This window comes from Primulina tabacum, chromosome 1, assembly GCF_025594145.1.
Source record: "Primulina tabacum isolate GXHZ01 chromosome 1, ASM2559414v2, whole genome shotgun sequence".
Taxonomy (NCBI): Eukaryota; Viridiplantae; Streptophyta; class Magnoliopsida; order Lamiales; family Gesneriaceae; genus Primulina; species Primulina tabacum.
Window position 1 is genome coordinate 8,269,645 of NC_134550.1, and position 15,864 is coordinate 8,285,508.

Here is a 15,864-nt window from a genome sequence, read left to right on the forward strand (position 1 = left end):
CTACTCCAATTGAGTGTTTTCCTGTAGCAGTTCCAGTCCCAACCACAATTCTCAGGTCTTCATAATCCTCAAAAGTGTCTGTCCGATAGTGTTCATGTTTACGGTGAGACTGGTAAAGAGCAAAAAATAACATCAAGTGTTAAGCTAGTTATAAATCTAATTGTAAATATAAATTTTATTTTTTTAAACTCGAAGACTCTCACCTTAAAATAATCTTCCCATACTTCGTCATTAGCCGTGAATTTCTTTGTCTCAGGATCCCATCCAAAACCAGAGTTATGACGCATAAGCTTACAATAACTGTTGTATCTTCCTTTGAACCACTTTAGACGACTTTGATATTGTGTAATAGTTTTTGCACACCCAAAATTGTCGTTCAGAGCGGGAAGTTTTTTCTTTTCTACAGTTTTTTTGTTAAATACTCCATTCTTATCACGCCATCCTCTCATGGCAGCATCAACCATAATTTTTAGCAATTCATTGCTCTCTTCAATCGTCCACACATTATATTTTTCTCGTGAATCTCCCATTGATAGTATTACTTGAATATGCATAAGATAAAATCTCAAGAACAACTCATAACAAATTTTATTAACATTCTATAATCCATAACAAACCTAAAACTATGCAATATACGCATATTGAAAACATGATATTTAAATAATAAAAAAAACTTCAGACTATTAATTATATTCATTCAAACCTAAAACTATGCAATATACATATACTAAAAACATGATATTTAAATAATAATAAAATACTTACAAATTAATAAAATACTTGCAAATTATTGATTATACTCATAACAAACCTAAAACGATGCAATATACATATATTAAAAACATGATATTAAATAACAATATTATTAATGTAGTGAGACATTTGATACAATTGTGAAATTAGGTTAGTGTGCATCGAATTATTCTCAATAGAATTTGTGTGAATGTGTAGACAAAATTGTGAAATTATATAGATTTATGATAAATAATCATGATCAAGCTGACAAGGAAAAAAGAAAAATGAAACACCATAATAATTGAGAAGTCAACTTGAATTTGTACAACAACAAAAAAAAAATTGTGACTGAAGAAGGTACCTTTGAAGGAAATTGTGCAGGAGGAAGAAGAGCGGCCGCCGATATGGGCTGCAAAAATTTGTTGATAAAAGTCTACCAAAATCTCTAGGGTGAGTAGAAGAGAATTTTTTATTTCTAATTGTTGTACTTAGTGTTTTAAATTTTGTACATAAAGAAATCTATAAGAATCATGAAAAATCTATGGAAATTTTGGATACTTATAGATTTTCATAGAGTCTTCAAAAATCAAATTTGAATACCACTTTATTTTTAACAACTCTACAAATCCTAATTTGGATACCCCAAAACTTTTATAGAGTCTACAAAAATCCATGTTGAATACCTCTAGATTTCTAAAATCCATGAAAGTCATCAAAAATAATTAAATTTCCTAGATTGAATATACCCCATAAAATAACGGACCAAGATTAAAATCTAATAAAATAGACGAATAACTGTTATTGCAATTTTCTAATTAACTTTTACCCCGTGAATTATCAAGTATCGGGTAATTTGGGAGAATATTCAAATTCATTCTATATAAATAAAACAAAAATCATTTCAAAAATAAAATTAAAAAAAACAAAAATCTTCACCTTTAATTTTGAAAGTCATTAATAATATGGTTGTAATATTATCAATATCTTCACATAATTTTCAAGACAAGTGGAGGAGATGAGACATTTACGTTCATATTCACAATAAAAGCCACTTTATTTTACAACGAAATGATAGAGAACGACAATTGAATCACACGGAAACCTGTTTTAGAATTGTCTCAATTTTTCTTTTCCTCGTTATTTGATTTGACAATTTATCAAGTTGGAAGTAAACTACAAAAAAATTCCTTAAATGAAGGGTCAAAAATAATTTTGAGAAAAAAATCACATATATTCAAAATAATAAAATTTTGTATTAAAATCTTGACCTATCTTGAGATTTATGGGCTTAAAGCATTTATAAATTCATTAAGATTACACATCAACTCTTTACATATTTATATGATATTTTATGTTCATTATGATGTCATTTGAAATTCATTATATTTTATATTACTAATATATAAAAAAGTAAAGTGTAGATTTAAAGATTTGATATATTGTTTATTTTAAAAATAAAACTAATTGAAATCTACGGAAGTCATCAATCTAAGCGTTACCTAAAATAATTTATAAATTGCATAATAAACAATAAGATGTTCATAAGGGTAAGCCAAAATTATTAACCTATTTGGGCTTAGATTTTAAATTTTGAAATCTTTTAATTTTTTAAAATTAAACCACCATATTAATATCAAATTAATTTAATATATATATATATATATAGATATAAATATATATAAGTAAGAATAAGCATTTTCACTTTAACTAAGTCCAAATTGCATTTAAATTTATTTATCAAGTCTACTTTAGAGATGAGAACAGTAAAATTTTTGAATTTGAACATGGGAACTTCCAATGCTTAATTCCTTCACCTTCAAACAATCATAATTATGTCCTCCACTTACCCAATTAAATGCCATTATTTCACTAGTAAAAGTTCCTATTTAAAATATTGCCTCTGTGTGGAATTCAAAGAGGCGCTCACTCCTACCATATCCAAACACACCTTTATGAATTGAACAAATGGACTTCATTTCTTAACTAACTTAATGGATCAAATTTTTGCCATAATTCGCTTTCCTCAATATGCTTATTTTTATACATACTCCATCTTGATTTACTTCGGTCAAAATTCATAAATCACTAATTCTAGTGTTATATGCTTAATAAAAACACCCAACACGTTCATTTTTCATACACAGATGTTATGATCAAGTGTTTATCGTTTTATTAAAAATTATAACAATGATACACTTATAGTATTTCTAAATTGTATAGCAACCAACTTCACTTCGATTACTCACTTAACATGGAAAATTATTGCATCCAAAAGTCTCTTCTCCAATAATTTTTTTAGACCAGGGAACACGCAACCTGCTACCTTTGGTGCGCTATGAGTAAACTCACGGAGGGTCAATGTCAGTAGCATGCAAACCACGTTGATCGAGTAAACTGCACTGGACAAGCTGTGTGCAACATGTACAATGAGAAGGAAAATACAAGAGGATTCAAACATAAGACCTCTCAATAAGTGTGTAACTGTCTAACCAACTCAGCTATCCCTTGAGCTCCCTTTCCCCAATAATTGCATTCACTGCAATCTATGATAATCGAACACATGACATTGTCTTTGATAAAAATTGTTAAGACCGAGCGTTTGACGTTTTAGCAAAAATGATTGGTGATGATAATGGTGGAACTCCAACTTTTTTAAACCACACAGGAACATGTGTGTCATACATTGTTTGATGAAATAGAAAAAACTCTCTTATAAGAATACATGATTATTTTGATCTGAAGATTTAAATGGGTAGTATGTTCATATTTTTTTGCAAAAAGTAATGATATTACTCGAGTGTCTTTTTCAGAAATGAAGTTCCAACATTTTGACGACGACCCTTGCAATAAGTGGGCTGCGTTTCGAAAATTGACATTTTTAAAAATTTTAGGATTCTGTGTTGTTTATTTGCAGTGATTATGGGAAGCTTTGATTTTGATTTTGGAAGGGTCTCTGTCACGCACAACTCAACATTCCTTTTTTTTTTTCCCCATTCTTTTTGTTTTTGTTTTTCCTTTAATTATATATATAAAAAAACCTAAATAATTTACTTACATTTTAAAAAATTCATCTAATTAGCAATTTTCTTATTTTAGATCTGTTAGGACCAATGGAATCCGGATATCTCCACATTAGTATGATATTGTCCACAAATAATCATTCCCTTATCTCGCGTTTGGTTCGTTTTTTATTAATCTACAGGCCTTTGATTATGATTGAAAGCCCACACTATTCATGTTATTTGTGTGATTAAATATCTATCCTCAAAGGGTGTGATAATTAATATTTTTTGAATAGTGATCATGATAAGATTGTATATTGACCATAATACCCTTGAATTGTTTTCTTCAATATAATATGAAAATTAAAATTAATGAAAATTTAATAATTAATATAATATTTAAATTTTTATTATATTTTTTTATAAATTAATTTCATATATTTTTATTATTTTCAATCATTTTAAAGAAAATAAATTGTAATGCAAATCAATCTTAAATTAAATTTTTATAAATTTGTAGTCTTGTTAATTAATTTTTTTTATGAAAATAAATATTTTTTCAATTCTAATTTAATTTTTTTAATGATTTAAATTAATTTTAATAAATGTAAATTATAATTATAAATATTTAATTATCTATCAAATTATTTTAAGAATATTTATAATTATTTTAAGAAAAAACAATAATATTATAATTATTATTAAAACTTTATTTAACATTAACATTCAAAATATTATTGTTATTTTAATTATCAAAGTAAATGCATATTTACAAATTTATTTCTAATAAATATATTTAAATTAATTTTAATAAATGTAAATTATAATTATAAATATTTAATTATCTATCCAATTATTTTAAGAATATATATTTAATTAGTATTTGGGGCATTTTAATCATTACAATAAAATTTACAAAGTTAATCCATCATTTTAAAATCATACCAAACACCATGTTATTAATCCATATATCTCATTTTTTAATCACTCTAATTATTAATCATTTACTTATCCTATCACACGTACCAAACGGAGCCTTTGGGTTTTAAAACTCATGGTTTTGCTTTTGGAACCACCCAAAAGGCCTCATATCAATGGAGATATCATTCAATCTTTATTAACCCACGATTTTTCTCTAAATCTTCCAATGTGAGACTTTGGTTGCATCCCAACAAGATCGATGTTCGATCGTTTATTCTTGATTATTATTGGGTTCTTAATATTATGAGAACGAGTTTTCTTATATGAAGGAGTCAGCCTACCTTAACCCCATGTGAGTTTGAACTCGACGTACGTCTAAATATCATGATATAAACAAAAAATATTTATTCGAATCAATTAAAAATTACATTGTCATTCGTATCACTTGGCTTGGACGCAAACTAATGGACGCACCTAAATATCATTAAATATTTTTCAATGAAGTAAATAATTCAACTCAAAATGCAACATAATGGGTTCGAATTCGACTCGAATTATATAATTTAATTATCACTCAAATAACATTCAAATCAAGTAAAAAAAACTTATAAACGAAATGAGGGTTGTATTAAAAAAAAAGAAAAATAGAAGAAATTATCACTTCCTAAGAATAATTTCCCAATGAACAATTAATCAATCAATTAACTTTAATATATATTTAAGAACATTAAATTTAGTGTCATATATCAATATTTAAATGAATTTTTTGCATGAATTATGAAATAATTTAAAAATTAATTCAATAAAAAAATAGTTAATTGATCCTTTTTTTTTTCTTCCTATTTTGTGCTTTTGTGAGTATATATTTTACAGTTTTACAAGTCTGACTTTAATATTCATTTACATGCCTTGAATGATAACAGAACGCAGTGCTTTCCACGCGCATGGTGGGGTCCGTGTCGTGAAAAGTGGGGTCACGCACTTCACGCGAGTGGAGTCTGGTACGGCACGTGTGATTAAGACGTGAAAAAAGATATCAACAGTGGGCCTTCTTTTTGTTGTTGAGTGGGCATTGAAGAGAATGAAGGAGACAAAACTTTAATGGGCCCCACCCACCACTTAATGGGCCCCCACAGTTACTGGCCCTACTCCATCTAAGAGCAGCTCGAACCCCCCTAGGCTGGCTGCCTCCCTCGCCCCCTCCCTCGTTCCCACTTTTACCCCTATGATCGCGGCAGTTTAGTGCTTTGTCGTTATGGGCAAAATTGAGATTTTATACGACCGTTCCTACTATTATTAAATATAAAGATGTATGCGACTATGCGTACGTATGCCGAGATCTCAAATTCTTGAAATTTAATTTAAAAAATTGAAAGTGTTTATCAAAGTTGATGAGGATTGCTCTTTTCAAAATAAAAATAAAAATAACAATAAAAATAATAAAATAAATATTGTATCTTAAAATAAATGAAAATTTGGGATCATCTCTTCAACTTTTCAGTCAAGCGAGTTTAATATAAGTGAAATTTATTATTTTGATTTTACATATTTATTTTCTTGATTCTCGAATATTATAAATTTTGAGTTTTAATCGCATATTTTTTCCTTTTTTTTAGTTTTAGTACCTTAGTGATGGAGTGCAAATGGGGGGCAAATTTCTCTCAATTTTATGATAATATAGTTATTTTAAGATAATTTTATTAATACAAAATAGGAAGAAAACTAGATAAAAACCTACTCAAAAAGTTATAAAAAACGATAATATGATAATAGTTGGATTAAGTATATATGAATTAGAGTAAGTAATATGAATAACCTCCTGAAAGTTCTCGTACGTTAAGTTTGTGACGTCGTAAAAGAGAAATATCATATCTTAATTGGTAAGATTGTCTTTGCTGGGAACATGACCATCGGCAGGTAGAGGATAAAATCGATCTCAAAGTCATATGAGAGACGCACCTTTCTTCGAACTAAAGCGTCTAAAAACCAGACATATTAATACCCAGGTTGATATAATCGTATTATGTTCATTCGTCAGTTATCATGACAGTTTTATACTATTACAATTATAAATACATAAATTTTGTTAGACCTATTTTATTGTGGTGATGAGAATCAAAACCAGTAAGAATAACACCAACCAGAAGATAATGCAAAGCAGTAGCTTTTGACTCGCTTTAACAGAAGTAGCACTTAGTCCTACTGGATCAGTACTTGACAGCACTCCACTCGATTGTTTAAGTCTTAAATGTTACCGTTACTTTATCTAGTACTAGCATTAATTGCATCATTAATTGCTGTACTAAATTATTTAATTCGCTTTACCAGTTTTAGTATAAAACAAGACTGACTATGTTGAAAGCTTTTTGCAGGATCCTCTTTAGGAAATAAATCTTTTTCTATCAGAAATCAAAAGAGCCGTTTTTTATTATAGACGTTGGATTCAAGTTATCTATATATATGGATCAAAACCATTTAGAGAACAACGCTGATCATCTTTATCTATCCAATGCTACATTGAGCAACCGCGAACCAATCATCATCTTCTAAGCTCAAGCTTGCAGAAAATCAGTACACGCTTCATATTATACATATGATCTTTGGAGATCATTTTGTACTGCTATTTCTTCATCTCTTCAAGCAAAACATTTTACTATATTTCGAAGAAGAGTTTGTAAACTGGAAAAGAGTCTTTTCTAGAACCTTGTTGTATTTAACTTTTGTGTTGAGTTACTAAGAGTTTCAGTAGGCAAAAGATAAGCCCTGCTGAAGTGGGTGTGTACAAGGGTGTACTGTAAAATCCAAAGTCTTTTAGTGATATCTTCTGGAAATAGAAGAATGGGAGACTGTAGAAGATTTTATCTTCGAACTTCCAGAAACAACTACTGTTATTACTGTTTTCACCTTACTCCATCGGATCGTTTCCGCACTTATTATTGTGATCTGCTGGACTTACACTCGAACAAGAACAGCTACAATCTCTAACAGGATTCTAGCACCCTTTGTAAAAAATATCGTCAAAGGAGTAGAGTTTATTCACCCTCTCTAAACTCCACATCAATCCCCAACAAATTTTTATTTCGCCTAACAACTATAATTTTAAAAATGATGATCGACTTTTGATCATCTTATAATATCAACTGAAATCCATATGTTTACAACTAAGACTATATATCTAGTAAGCATCTCATCAGCTGTTACGCAAGAGTCGAAGTCAATGAAGTACGTTCATGAATAACTTTTTTTTTATGTATCCTATTTTAACATTTATATATGTTATTTAGCCAAAAAAAGATATTGAATTAAAATTTAAAATGTTGCTTGATAATATTTGGCTATTTAGTCGACAATATTCTACTTATTAATTATTATGATAGCATAAAATAAATTTTAAATTTGATAAAATGGAAGCTAGGGTTGATCGAGTCTCGACTTCAAAGACGACCAAGAGCAATAAGATTGAAATCAATTATTACCAATTATGTATAATTAGTAGGATTTGGACCATTTATTTTCATTATTGTGGATAGCAGTCACCACCCATTAATGGTTAAAAACTATTATTGTCCTAACATGATAAATTCAAGGAATTTAAAAAAAAATTACTAATTTCTCATTAAGTTTTTAGTTTAATGATTTTTTTGAAAAAATTAATGATTTTCTGATCGTACTATTAAATAAAGAAATTACGAGGAAGCAATTACTTACATCCTATATATATATGTAGATAAAAACTAGTGTCAGACGGTATCACTGGTTCATATTTTATGAGACGGATCTCTTATTTGGGTTATCCATGAAAAAGTATTACTTTTATGCTAAGAGTATTACTTTTTATTGTGAATATCGGTAGAGTTGACTCGTCTTATAAATAAAGATTCATGAGACTGTCTCACAATAAATCTACTCATATATATCTCATTTAAAGCACTTTCAAGTGGTGATTGGATTCATTGGTATTTGTTTGTGTTCGTTCATTCATGGTGTTAGCTATTGCTTAAGGATTTTGATTTATATTGGATAATAGTATTTTTTTTTAAATATCTTTTTGGTTTTAATTTATTGAAGAGTTTTTTATTTTTATTTTTGGTTTCCTTTTGAAAATTATATAAACAAGTTCGTGTTTGAAAGTTAAAAATATATCTATTTAATGAGAAACAAAATAAAATATCTCTTGGAAGTGCTGATTTAAAACAAATTTTATTCATGAATTTTATTTTAAAAAAAGATGTTAGTAAATGGTATTTTATTTATTTTTATTGCTTAGTCATTTTTAAAATAAAATAAAGCTAATTAATAATATATTCCTAATCGACTCCTCCATTTAAAGGGTGTGGATTGTAGGTGGCTAACTCAATCTGAGTGTTTGTAAATCAAAATTTTGAATTCTTACGCATAAGTTCCTTCCATGCAGATGTAACCGAAAATTTAATATATTTTATATAAAAAAACTAATTATATATTATGTTTGAAATAAATAAAAATTGAAAGCAAAAAAATCATTAATTGAATGTTTACTGATCGGCGTCACTGCGTTCTTTGATTCTCATTCAATAATTCAGAACTCTGCAAATTTGACAAATCTCAGTTGTTCACGCTGCGTCTTACATCAGTACTTTTAGCCAACCTATTTTGCCTTCTCATTTACTCACCTATTTTTAATTTTTTTATTAAAAAAAAATCAGCCTATTTATGCCTTCCCCCCATTAATTTTAATATATTATTTTTTAAGAAAACTAATTTATCGATTTTCTAACTAAACAAAATGAAATCCTACAACCTCGGGTTCTTTCAAAATTTTATTAATAGATCTTTTGTGAGACGGTCTCACGAATATTTATCTGTGAGACGGGTCAACTCTACCGATATTCATGATAAAAAATAATAATAAAAAGTAATATTTTTTCATGTATGACCAAAATAAGATATCCGTCTTACAAAATACGACCCGTGAGACCGTCTCACATAAGTTTTACCTACTTAAATATATTATCAGCTTCGTTCTTAATTTTTAAAATGCTAATAATGAATATAACTGTCATTTTAATAAAATTATGTGTAAGTAGTAAATAATCAATCTAATGTTTTAGATATCCTAAGGTGTAGACTTTCATTACGAGTAATTAATAGACTATTTTATATATTCCAATGTCTAGGCCTTCATTATCATTAACATCTAGCTAATTGCATTATTTTTATCTACAACACATATTTGCACTGTTATCACCAACTATAATGATACTCACGGGAAATTTAGGGTCCGATCCACGCAAGCGTCACTAATCCAGACACGGGCTTCAAAATTACCCTGGGCCTGAAATCACAAATAAGACCGTTAGGAGGGGGCCAGGAGAGTATCCTGGCGTAGCCCCTCCGACGCTCAAGTCAGAGACTGAGGATATATGGGGGGAGCAGCTAAGGGCGCTGCTGAAAACAATATAGTGAATCCAATAATCATACGCTCCAACCTGGTATTTATAGAAGAATACCTGGGCTTGTCATGGGCCATTCACCTGTGGGCCTTAATGATGGGCCGGGAATTTGGGCCGGATCTTGATGGGTTCATCCCTGGGTATCACCAGTCTCCCCCTCCCGAGTCGAACTGAATCGTAGGTTCAAAGTTCGATTGATTGCGTTGTTCTCGGTTTACAACACGTGAGTTGTGCATTTTCTTCCAGGCCTCCGTCAGTCTCCAAAAAGTTGGAAACAAATCAAATATCAATCCTAGCACCGCTTCATCATCACCTCGCCGCCTGCACGCTAGCCCCAACAGCGTGCGTCCGCCCTTGTGCGCGCTCGCCCGGCGCCCTCGCCCCGCGCGGCCGCACAGCTCCCGCGCGCCACGCCCTCACCGAGCTCGTCCGGCGCCCTGCCGAAGCACTCGCCCCCTCGCGCACCACGCTCGCCTGCTCGCCTGGGCGCCGGCTCGCCCGCGTGCCACAGGCTCGCCCTCAAGCCCTCGGCCATGCCTTTGCCCTAGTGCCTGCTCGCCAGCGCCACGCCACGCCCGCTCGCCCGCACCCCGCAGCTCGCCCGCCACTCCAACTCGCCCGAGCACCAGCTCGCCCCTAGCCCCTCGCCTGCCGCTCTCGCCCTCGCCCGCCGAGCGTCTGCTCGCCGCGCGCCCGAGCGCCACACGCCAGCTCGCCCGCGCCCGGCAGCTCGCCCGCCACTCCAGCTCGCCCGAGCACCAGCTCGCCCCTAGCCCCTTGCCTGCCGCTCTCGCCCTCGCCCGCCGAGCGTCTGCTCGCCGCGCGCCCGAGCGCCGCACGCCAGCTCTCCCGCGCCCGGCAGCTCGCCCGCCACTCCGGCTCGCCCGAGCGCCTGCTCGCCCCCGCCACGCCACGCCAGCTTGCCGAGAGCCTGTCTGCCCGCCACTCGCTTGCCCTCGCGCCACAGGCTCGCCTTCGCCCACGCCTTCGCCCACGCCTTCGCCTCGTCCAATACGTTGAGAAATTTGATATATTCCCTTGCGAATGATTGTGTGATTTCTGAAAAAATTATGGGGGCGTTGCTCTGAAAAAATTATGATTGTGTGATTTCTGAAAAAATTATGGCCATAAGAGAATCAAAAGACTTGAACAGGTCGATCCCCGTAAACTCTGCTCCCCTTAAACATCTTTTGTTATCGACTAACCAAATAAATTTTTCTCTTCCCAAACTTTGCTCCTCTGCTAGGCGATGTCTTAGCAGGAAAATAAAAACTCAACATCTCCACCCTCCAACTCCTCTGCTAGGTGACACCTTAGCAGGAAAAATAAATTTAATTCTCCTCATCCACTCTTCTCCTCTGCTAGGCGATGCCTTAGCAGGAAAATAACATTTTTCTCCTCCCAAACTCTGCTCCTCTGCTAGGTGATGCCTTAGCAGGAAAATAAAAATTCACTACCCCCACCCTCTAGCTCCTCTGCTAAGCCGGGTCTTAGCAGGAAAATAAAATTCAACTCCTCCATCTAACTCCTCTGCTAGGTGATACCTTAGCAGGAAAATTTAAATTCAACACCTTCACCCTCTAACTCCTCTGCTAGGCCGGGCCCTAGCAGGAAAATAAAATTCAACTCCTCCATCTAACTCCTCTGCTAGGTGATACCTTAGCAGGAAAATAAAATCAACACCTCCACCCTCTAACTCCTCTGCTAAGCCGGGCCTTAGCAGAAAAAATCAAACTCTCACCTCATCATCTCATAACTCCTCTGCTAAGCCGGGCCTTAGCAGGAAAATAAAATCAACACCTCCACCCTCTAACTCCTCTGCTAGGCGATGCCTTAGCAGGAAAATAAAATCAAAATCTCCACCATCTAACTACTCTGCTAAGCCGGGCCTTAGCAGGAAAAATCAAACTCTCACCTCATCATCTCCTAACTCCTCTGCTAAGCCGGGCCTTAGCAGGAAAATAAAATTCAACACCTCCACCCTCTAACTCCTCTGCTAGGCGATGCCTTAGCAGGAAAATAAAATCAACATCTCCACCATCTAACTCCTCTGCTAAGCCGGGCCTTAGTAGGAAAAATCAAACTCTCACCTCATCATCTCCTAACTCCTCTGCTAAGCCGGGCCTTAGCAGGAAAATAAAATCAACACCTCCACCCTTTAACTCCTCTGCTAAGCCGGGCCTTAGCAGGAAAATAAAATTCAACGCCCCCACCCTCTAACTCCTCTGCTAGGAGATACCTTAGCAGGAAAATAAAAATTCTTCTCTTCCACTCTGCTCCTCTCATCGCCGACTCTGCTCCTCTGCTAGGCGATGCCTTAGCAGGAAAATAAATATTCTCCACCCCAGCCTCTACTCCTCTGCTAGGCGATGCCTTAGCAGGAAAAATTTAACTTTTCTCCCCCCCCCACTCTTCTCCTCTACTAGGCGCAGCCTAAGCAGGTAAAATAAAATTCATATAATCCTCATAATACAAGAACAACCATGAACTTAATATAAGAACTTGGCTTTATTAAATATCAACTGATAACGTAAGACAAATTCAGGAACGAAATACATCAAAAATGAAGTGAAGATGTTCTCTAAGGTGGTAAGCGTTCTCATGCCTCTTTAGAGCCTTACCCAGCGCATTCTCCAACTTTCCTCTCAGCTCCTCTTGTACCTCCACAGGACAAAGTTACCCATTTTGAATCTTCTCCGAATGACTCTACAACTGCAAGACTGAGCTCAAGCTTCCATGCGAATGCTCGTGACTTCTCTTTTCTTCTTCCTTCACGATTCTTTCATAACAACGACGTGCGACTTTTTGGTCCCCGCATAGGACTCCAACTCCTCTTCCCACAGGAAACTTAAGCTTCTGATGATAACTGGAAGCTACTGCTCTAAAATCCTTCAGGGCTGGTCGTCCTAGAATTCCACTATACGATGACTGGGTATCTACTACAGTGAAGGCTATCACCTTTGTTACCCGCCGAGGATCAGTCCCCAAGGATAGGGGAAGAACAATCTGACCCAAAGGCAAGATGACATGTTCTGCAAACCCATACAGCGGGGTGGATACCGGCTCAAACTCAAATCCTCTCATCTTCATTTGATCCAACGTGCTCTTAAACAAGACGTTCACGGAGTTTCCATTATCAATAAATATCCTTGCCACATCATAATTGGCAATGGTGGCCGTCACCACCAAGGCATCGTTATGTGGAGTCACAATGCCTCGGAGGTCTTCCGGCCCAAAGCTGATGACGGGGTCTTGTGGTAAGTCTGCACCACTATATATCTCAAAGTTCTCCAATTTTCTCCCATGTGCTTTCCGAGCTCGCCCAGAGTCTCCATCAGTAGCACCCCCCGAGATCATATGAATCATTCCTCTCGTAGGGTGGTTATCCTCATTCATTCCCCTCCTCGGTTCCACGAGCTCCTGAGGGACATCTTGACATCCACCTTCCCCTCTCTGCTCACCCATCCTCTGATTTATCCATGGAGGGCCTTGACCACGCCTAGGGGGCGAGCGAGACCTTTGTCGACTCCTTAATGAGGATCCTTCTCGTCTATCCCGTGAAGATAATCTAGCACTGTACCCAACCCTTCGCGACTTCTCCCACCTCCCCGCGGGCTCCCTCACCTCCATCACCTCGTCCCGACTCCTATCTAGGGGAACATGGGATGAGAATTGTCTTCTACTACTAGTTCTGTCTTCCTCTCTTTCCCCCGCACCCCTCTTCCTTCCTCCTTTCTCCGCTCCCTCAACTCTACTTCCTCCGGGCCGGCTCTCCATCCTTCTGTACCGTTGGGCATCTTCCAAGTTTACATATTTCTCAGCTCGAGCCAACAGATCATCATAGCTCAACGGAGGCTTCTTGACCAGCGACTTTAAAAACTCCCCTCCCCTCAGTCCTTGTGTGAAGGCACTTATCATGATGTCAGGGGTAGCCGCTTGTATTTCCAGCGCTGCACTGTTGAAACGCTGGACAAATTCTCGCAAAGTTTCATTCTCTTGCTGTTTCATCACGAACAGGCTCAAATAATTTTTCTGGTGCCTCTTGCTGCTAGAAAATCGGTGCAAGAAGGCAACTGAGAAGTCCTGAAAAGAACGTATAGAGCTGGGTTGCAAAGTGTTAAACCACTGCTGGGCTGACCTCACCAGCGTGCCCAGAAACACCCTGCACCTGACTCCATCCGAATATTGGTGCAACAGAGACGCATTCTCAAACCTCCCCAAGTGTTCCTCGGGGTCAGTATGTCCATCGTACTCTCCCACATTCGACTGTCGAAAATTTGGAGGAAGTTCTTCTTCTAAAATGGCTAGTGAAAAGGGACTTCCTCTCTTGGGTGCCGGTGCTCTGCTTCCCAACTGCTGCCTCAACATCTGTATCTCCCTCTACATCTCCTCCATCTCCGGATTCTCCTCACTTGGGAGGGGTCGTGTCTCCTCCACCCTACTCTGACTGCCCTTCACATTCTCCTCTCGCTCCTGGTGAGCGGCCTGCTCTTCTGCAAACATAGACTCTTGATTCCTCTTCATGGCCTCATCCACTGTTCGAGTGATAAATTGGCCCAGCTGTTCCAGGGTCAAGTTTCCCACATTCTCATTGGGATGGGTTTGCTCGACCCTCGTCTTGTGGATGGGCTGCTCAGTTCTGGCCTCTTGACGAGGTTGTTCATGTCTCGTCTCAAGATGCGGTTGTTCTTGTCTTGTCTCAACATGAGATTGTTCGGGTCCCCTCTGAGGACGCGATGATGCCGAGGTAACTCTTCTACTTCATTTCTTGCCTACCATCTCTACGTCTCAACTCAAGTGTTCCCACAGACGGCGCCAAGTGATACTCACGGGAAATTTAGGGTCCGATCCACGCAAGCGTCACTAATCCAGACACGGGCTTCAAAATTACCCTGGGCCTGAAATCACAAATAAGACCGTTAGGAGGGGCCAGGAGAGTATCCTGGCGTAGCCCCTCCGACGCTCAAGTCAGAGACTGAGGATATATGGGGGGAGCAGCTAAGGGCGCTGCTGAAAACAATATAGTGAATCCAATAATCATACGCTCCAACCTGGTATTTATAGAAGAATACCTGGGCTTGTCATGGGCCATTCACCTGTGGGCCTTAATGATGGGCCGAGAATTTGGGCCGGATCTTGATGGGTTCATCCCTGGGTATCATATAGTTTTTGTAAAGCGACAAAGAATTGGTCATATAATTAATATCAAAGTCACGGACATGACTCAATACATGATGTACTAGAGCAATGACTCGAGATGAATGTCCCTAAAGACAAGTAAGTTGACTGAACATATGAAGTTGAGGCTAAGGTCTCAGGTCCGAATCTTACAAAAATCTTATATGTTTGAGTCGTCTATAAGTCTTCAACATGTTTACTTTGTGTGTAGAATGTAGGCTAACTATACATATATATGATTTACCATGTGCACATCCAAAAGGTGGTAGTGGTTGTGGGTTACTCGTCACGAAAAATACAAATAAGTATGAATGAACTATTTACATAACTAATTACCTACAATCATAATATAATACCATGTTTTTTGGTTCTCTATGACCTTGATTTTTCCATTTAAAAGCAGATGTATTTGAGCAATTATTGCACTCGATTTATGCAATATATTGCAAGAATTAAATAATGAAACATAATATATCATATTTATTTTTGAAAGTTGATATTTACATTGCATTTATTGTTATTTGCATTCTATTTATGAATAAATTTCACACATATTTTATATATGAAGAGAAGTGTAGATAATACAAAATTAAATG

At 36.1% G+C, this 15,864-nt stretch overlaps 1 protein-coding gene across 1 annotated transcript; it reads right to left on the reverse strand.

The window, feature by feature from the left end:
• Nucleotides 1-530, reverse strand: LOC142556964 (uncharacterized protein At2g29880-like). The gene is made up of 2 exons (XM_075668447.1): nucleotides 204-530; nucleotides 1-21 (listed from the first exon to the last, which is right to left on the reverse strand). Exons 1-2 carry the CDS (start codon nucleotides 528-530, stop codon nucleotides 1-3), a joined length of 348 nt encoding a protein of 115 aa, XP_075524562.1.
• Nucleotides 531-15,864: the final 15,334 nt, after the last annotated feature.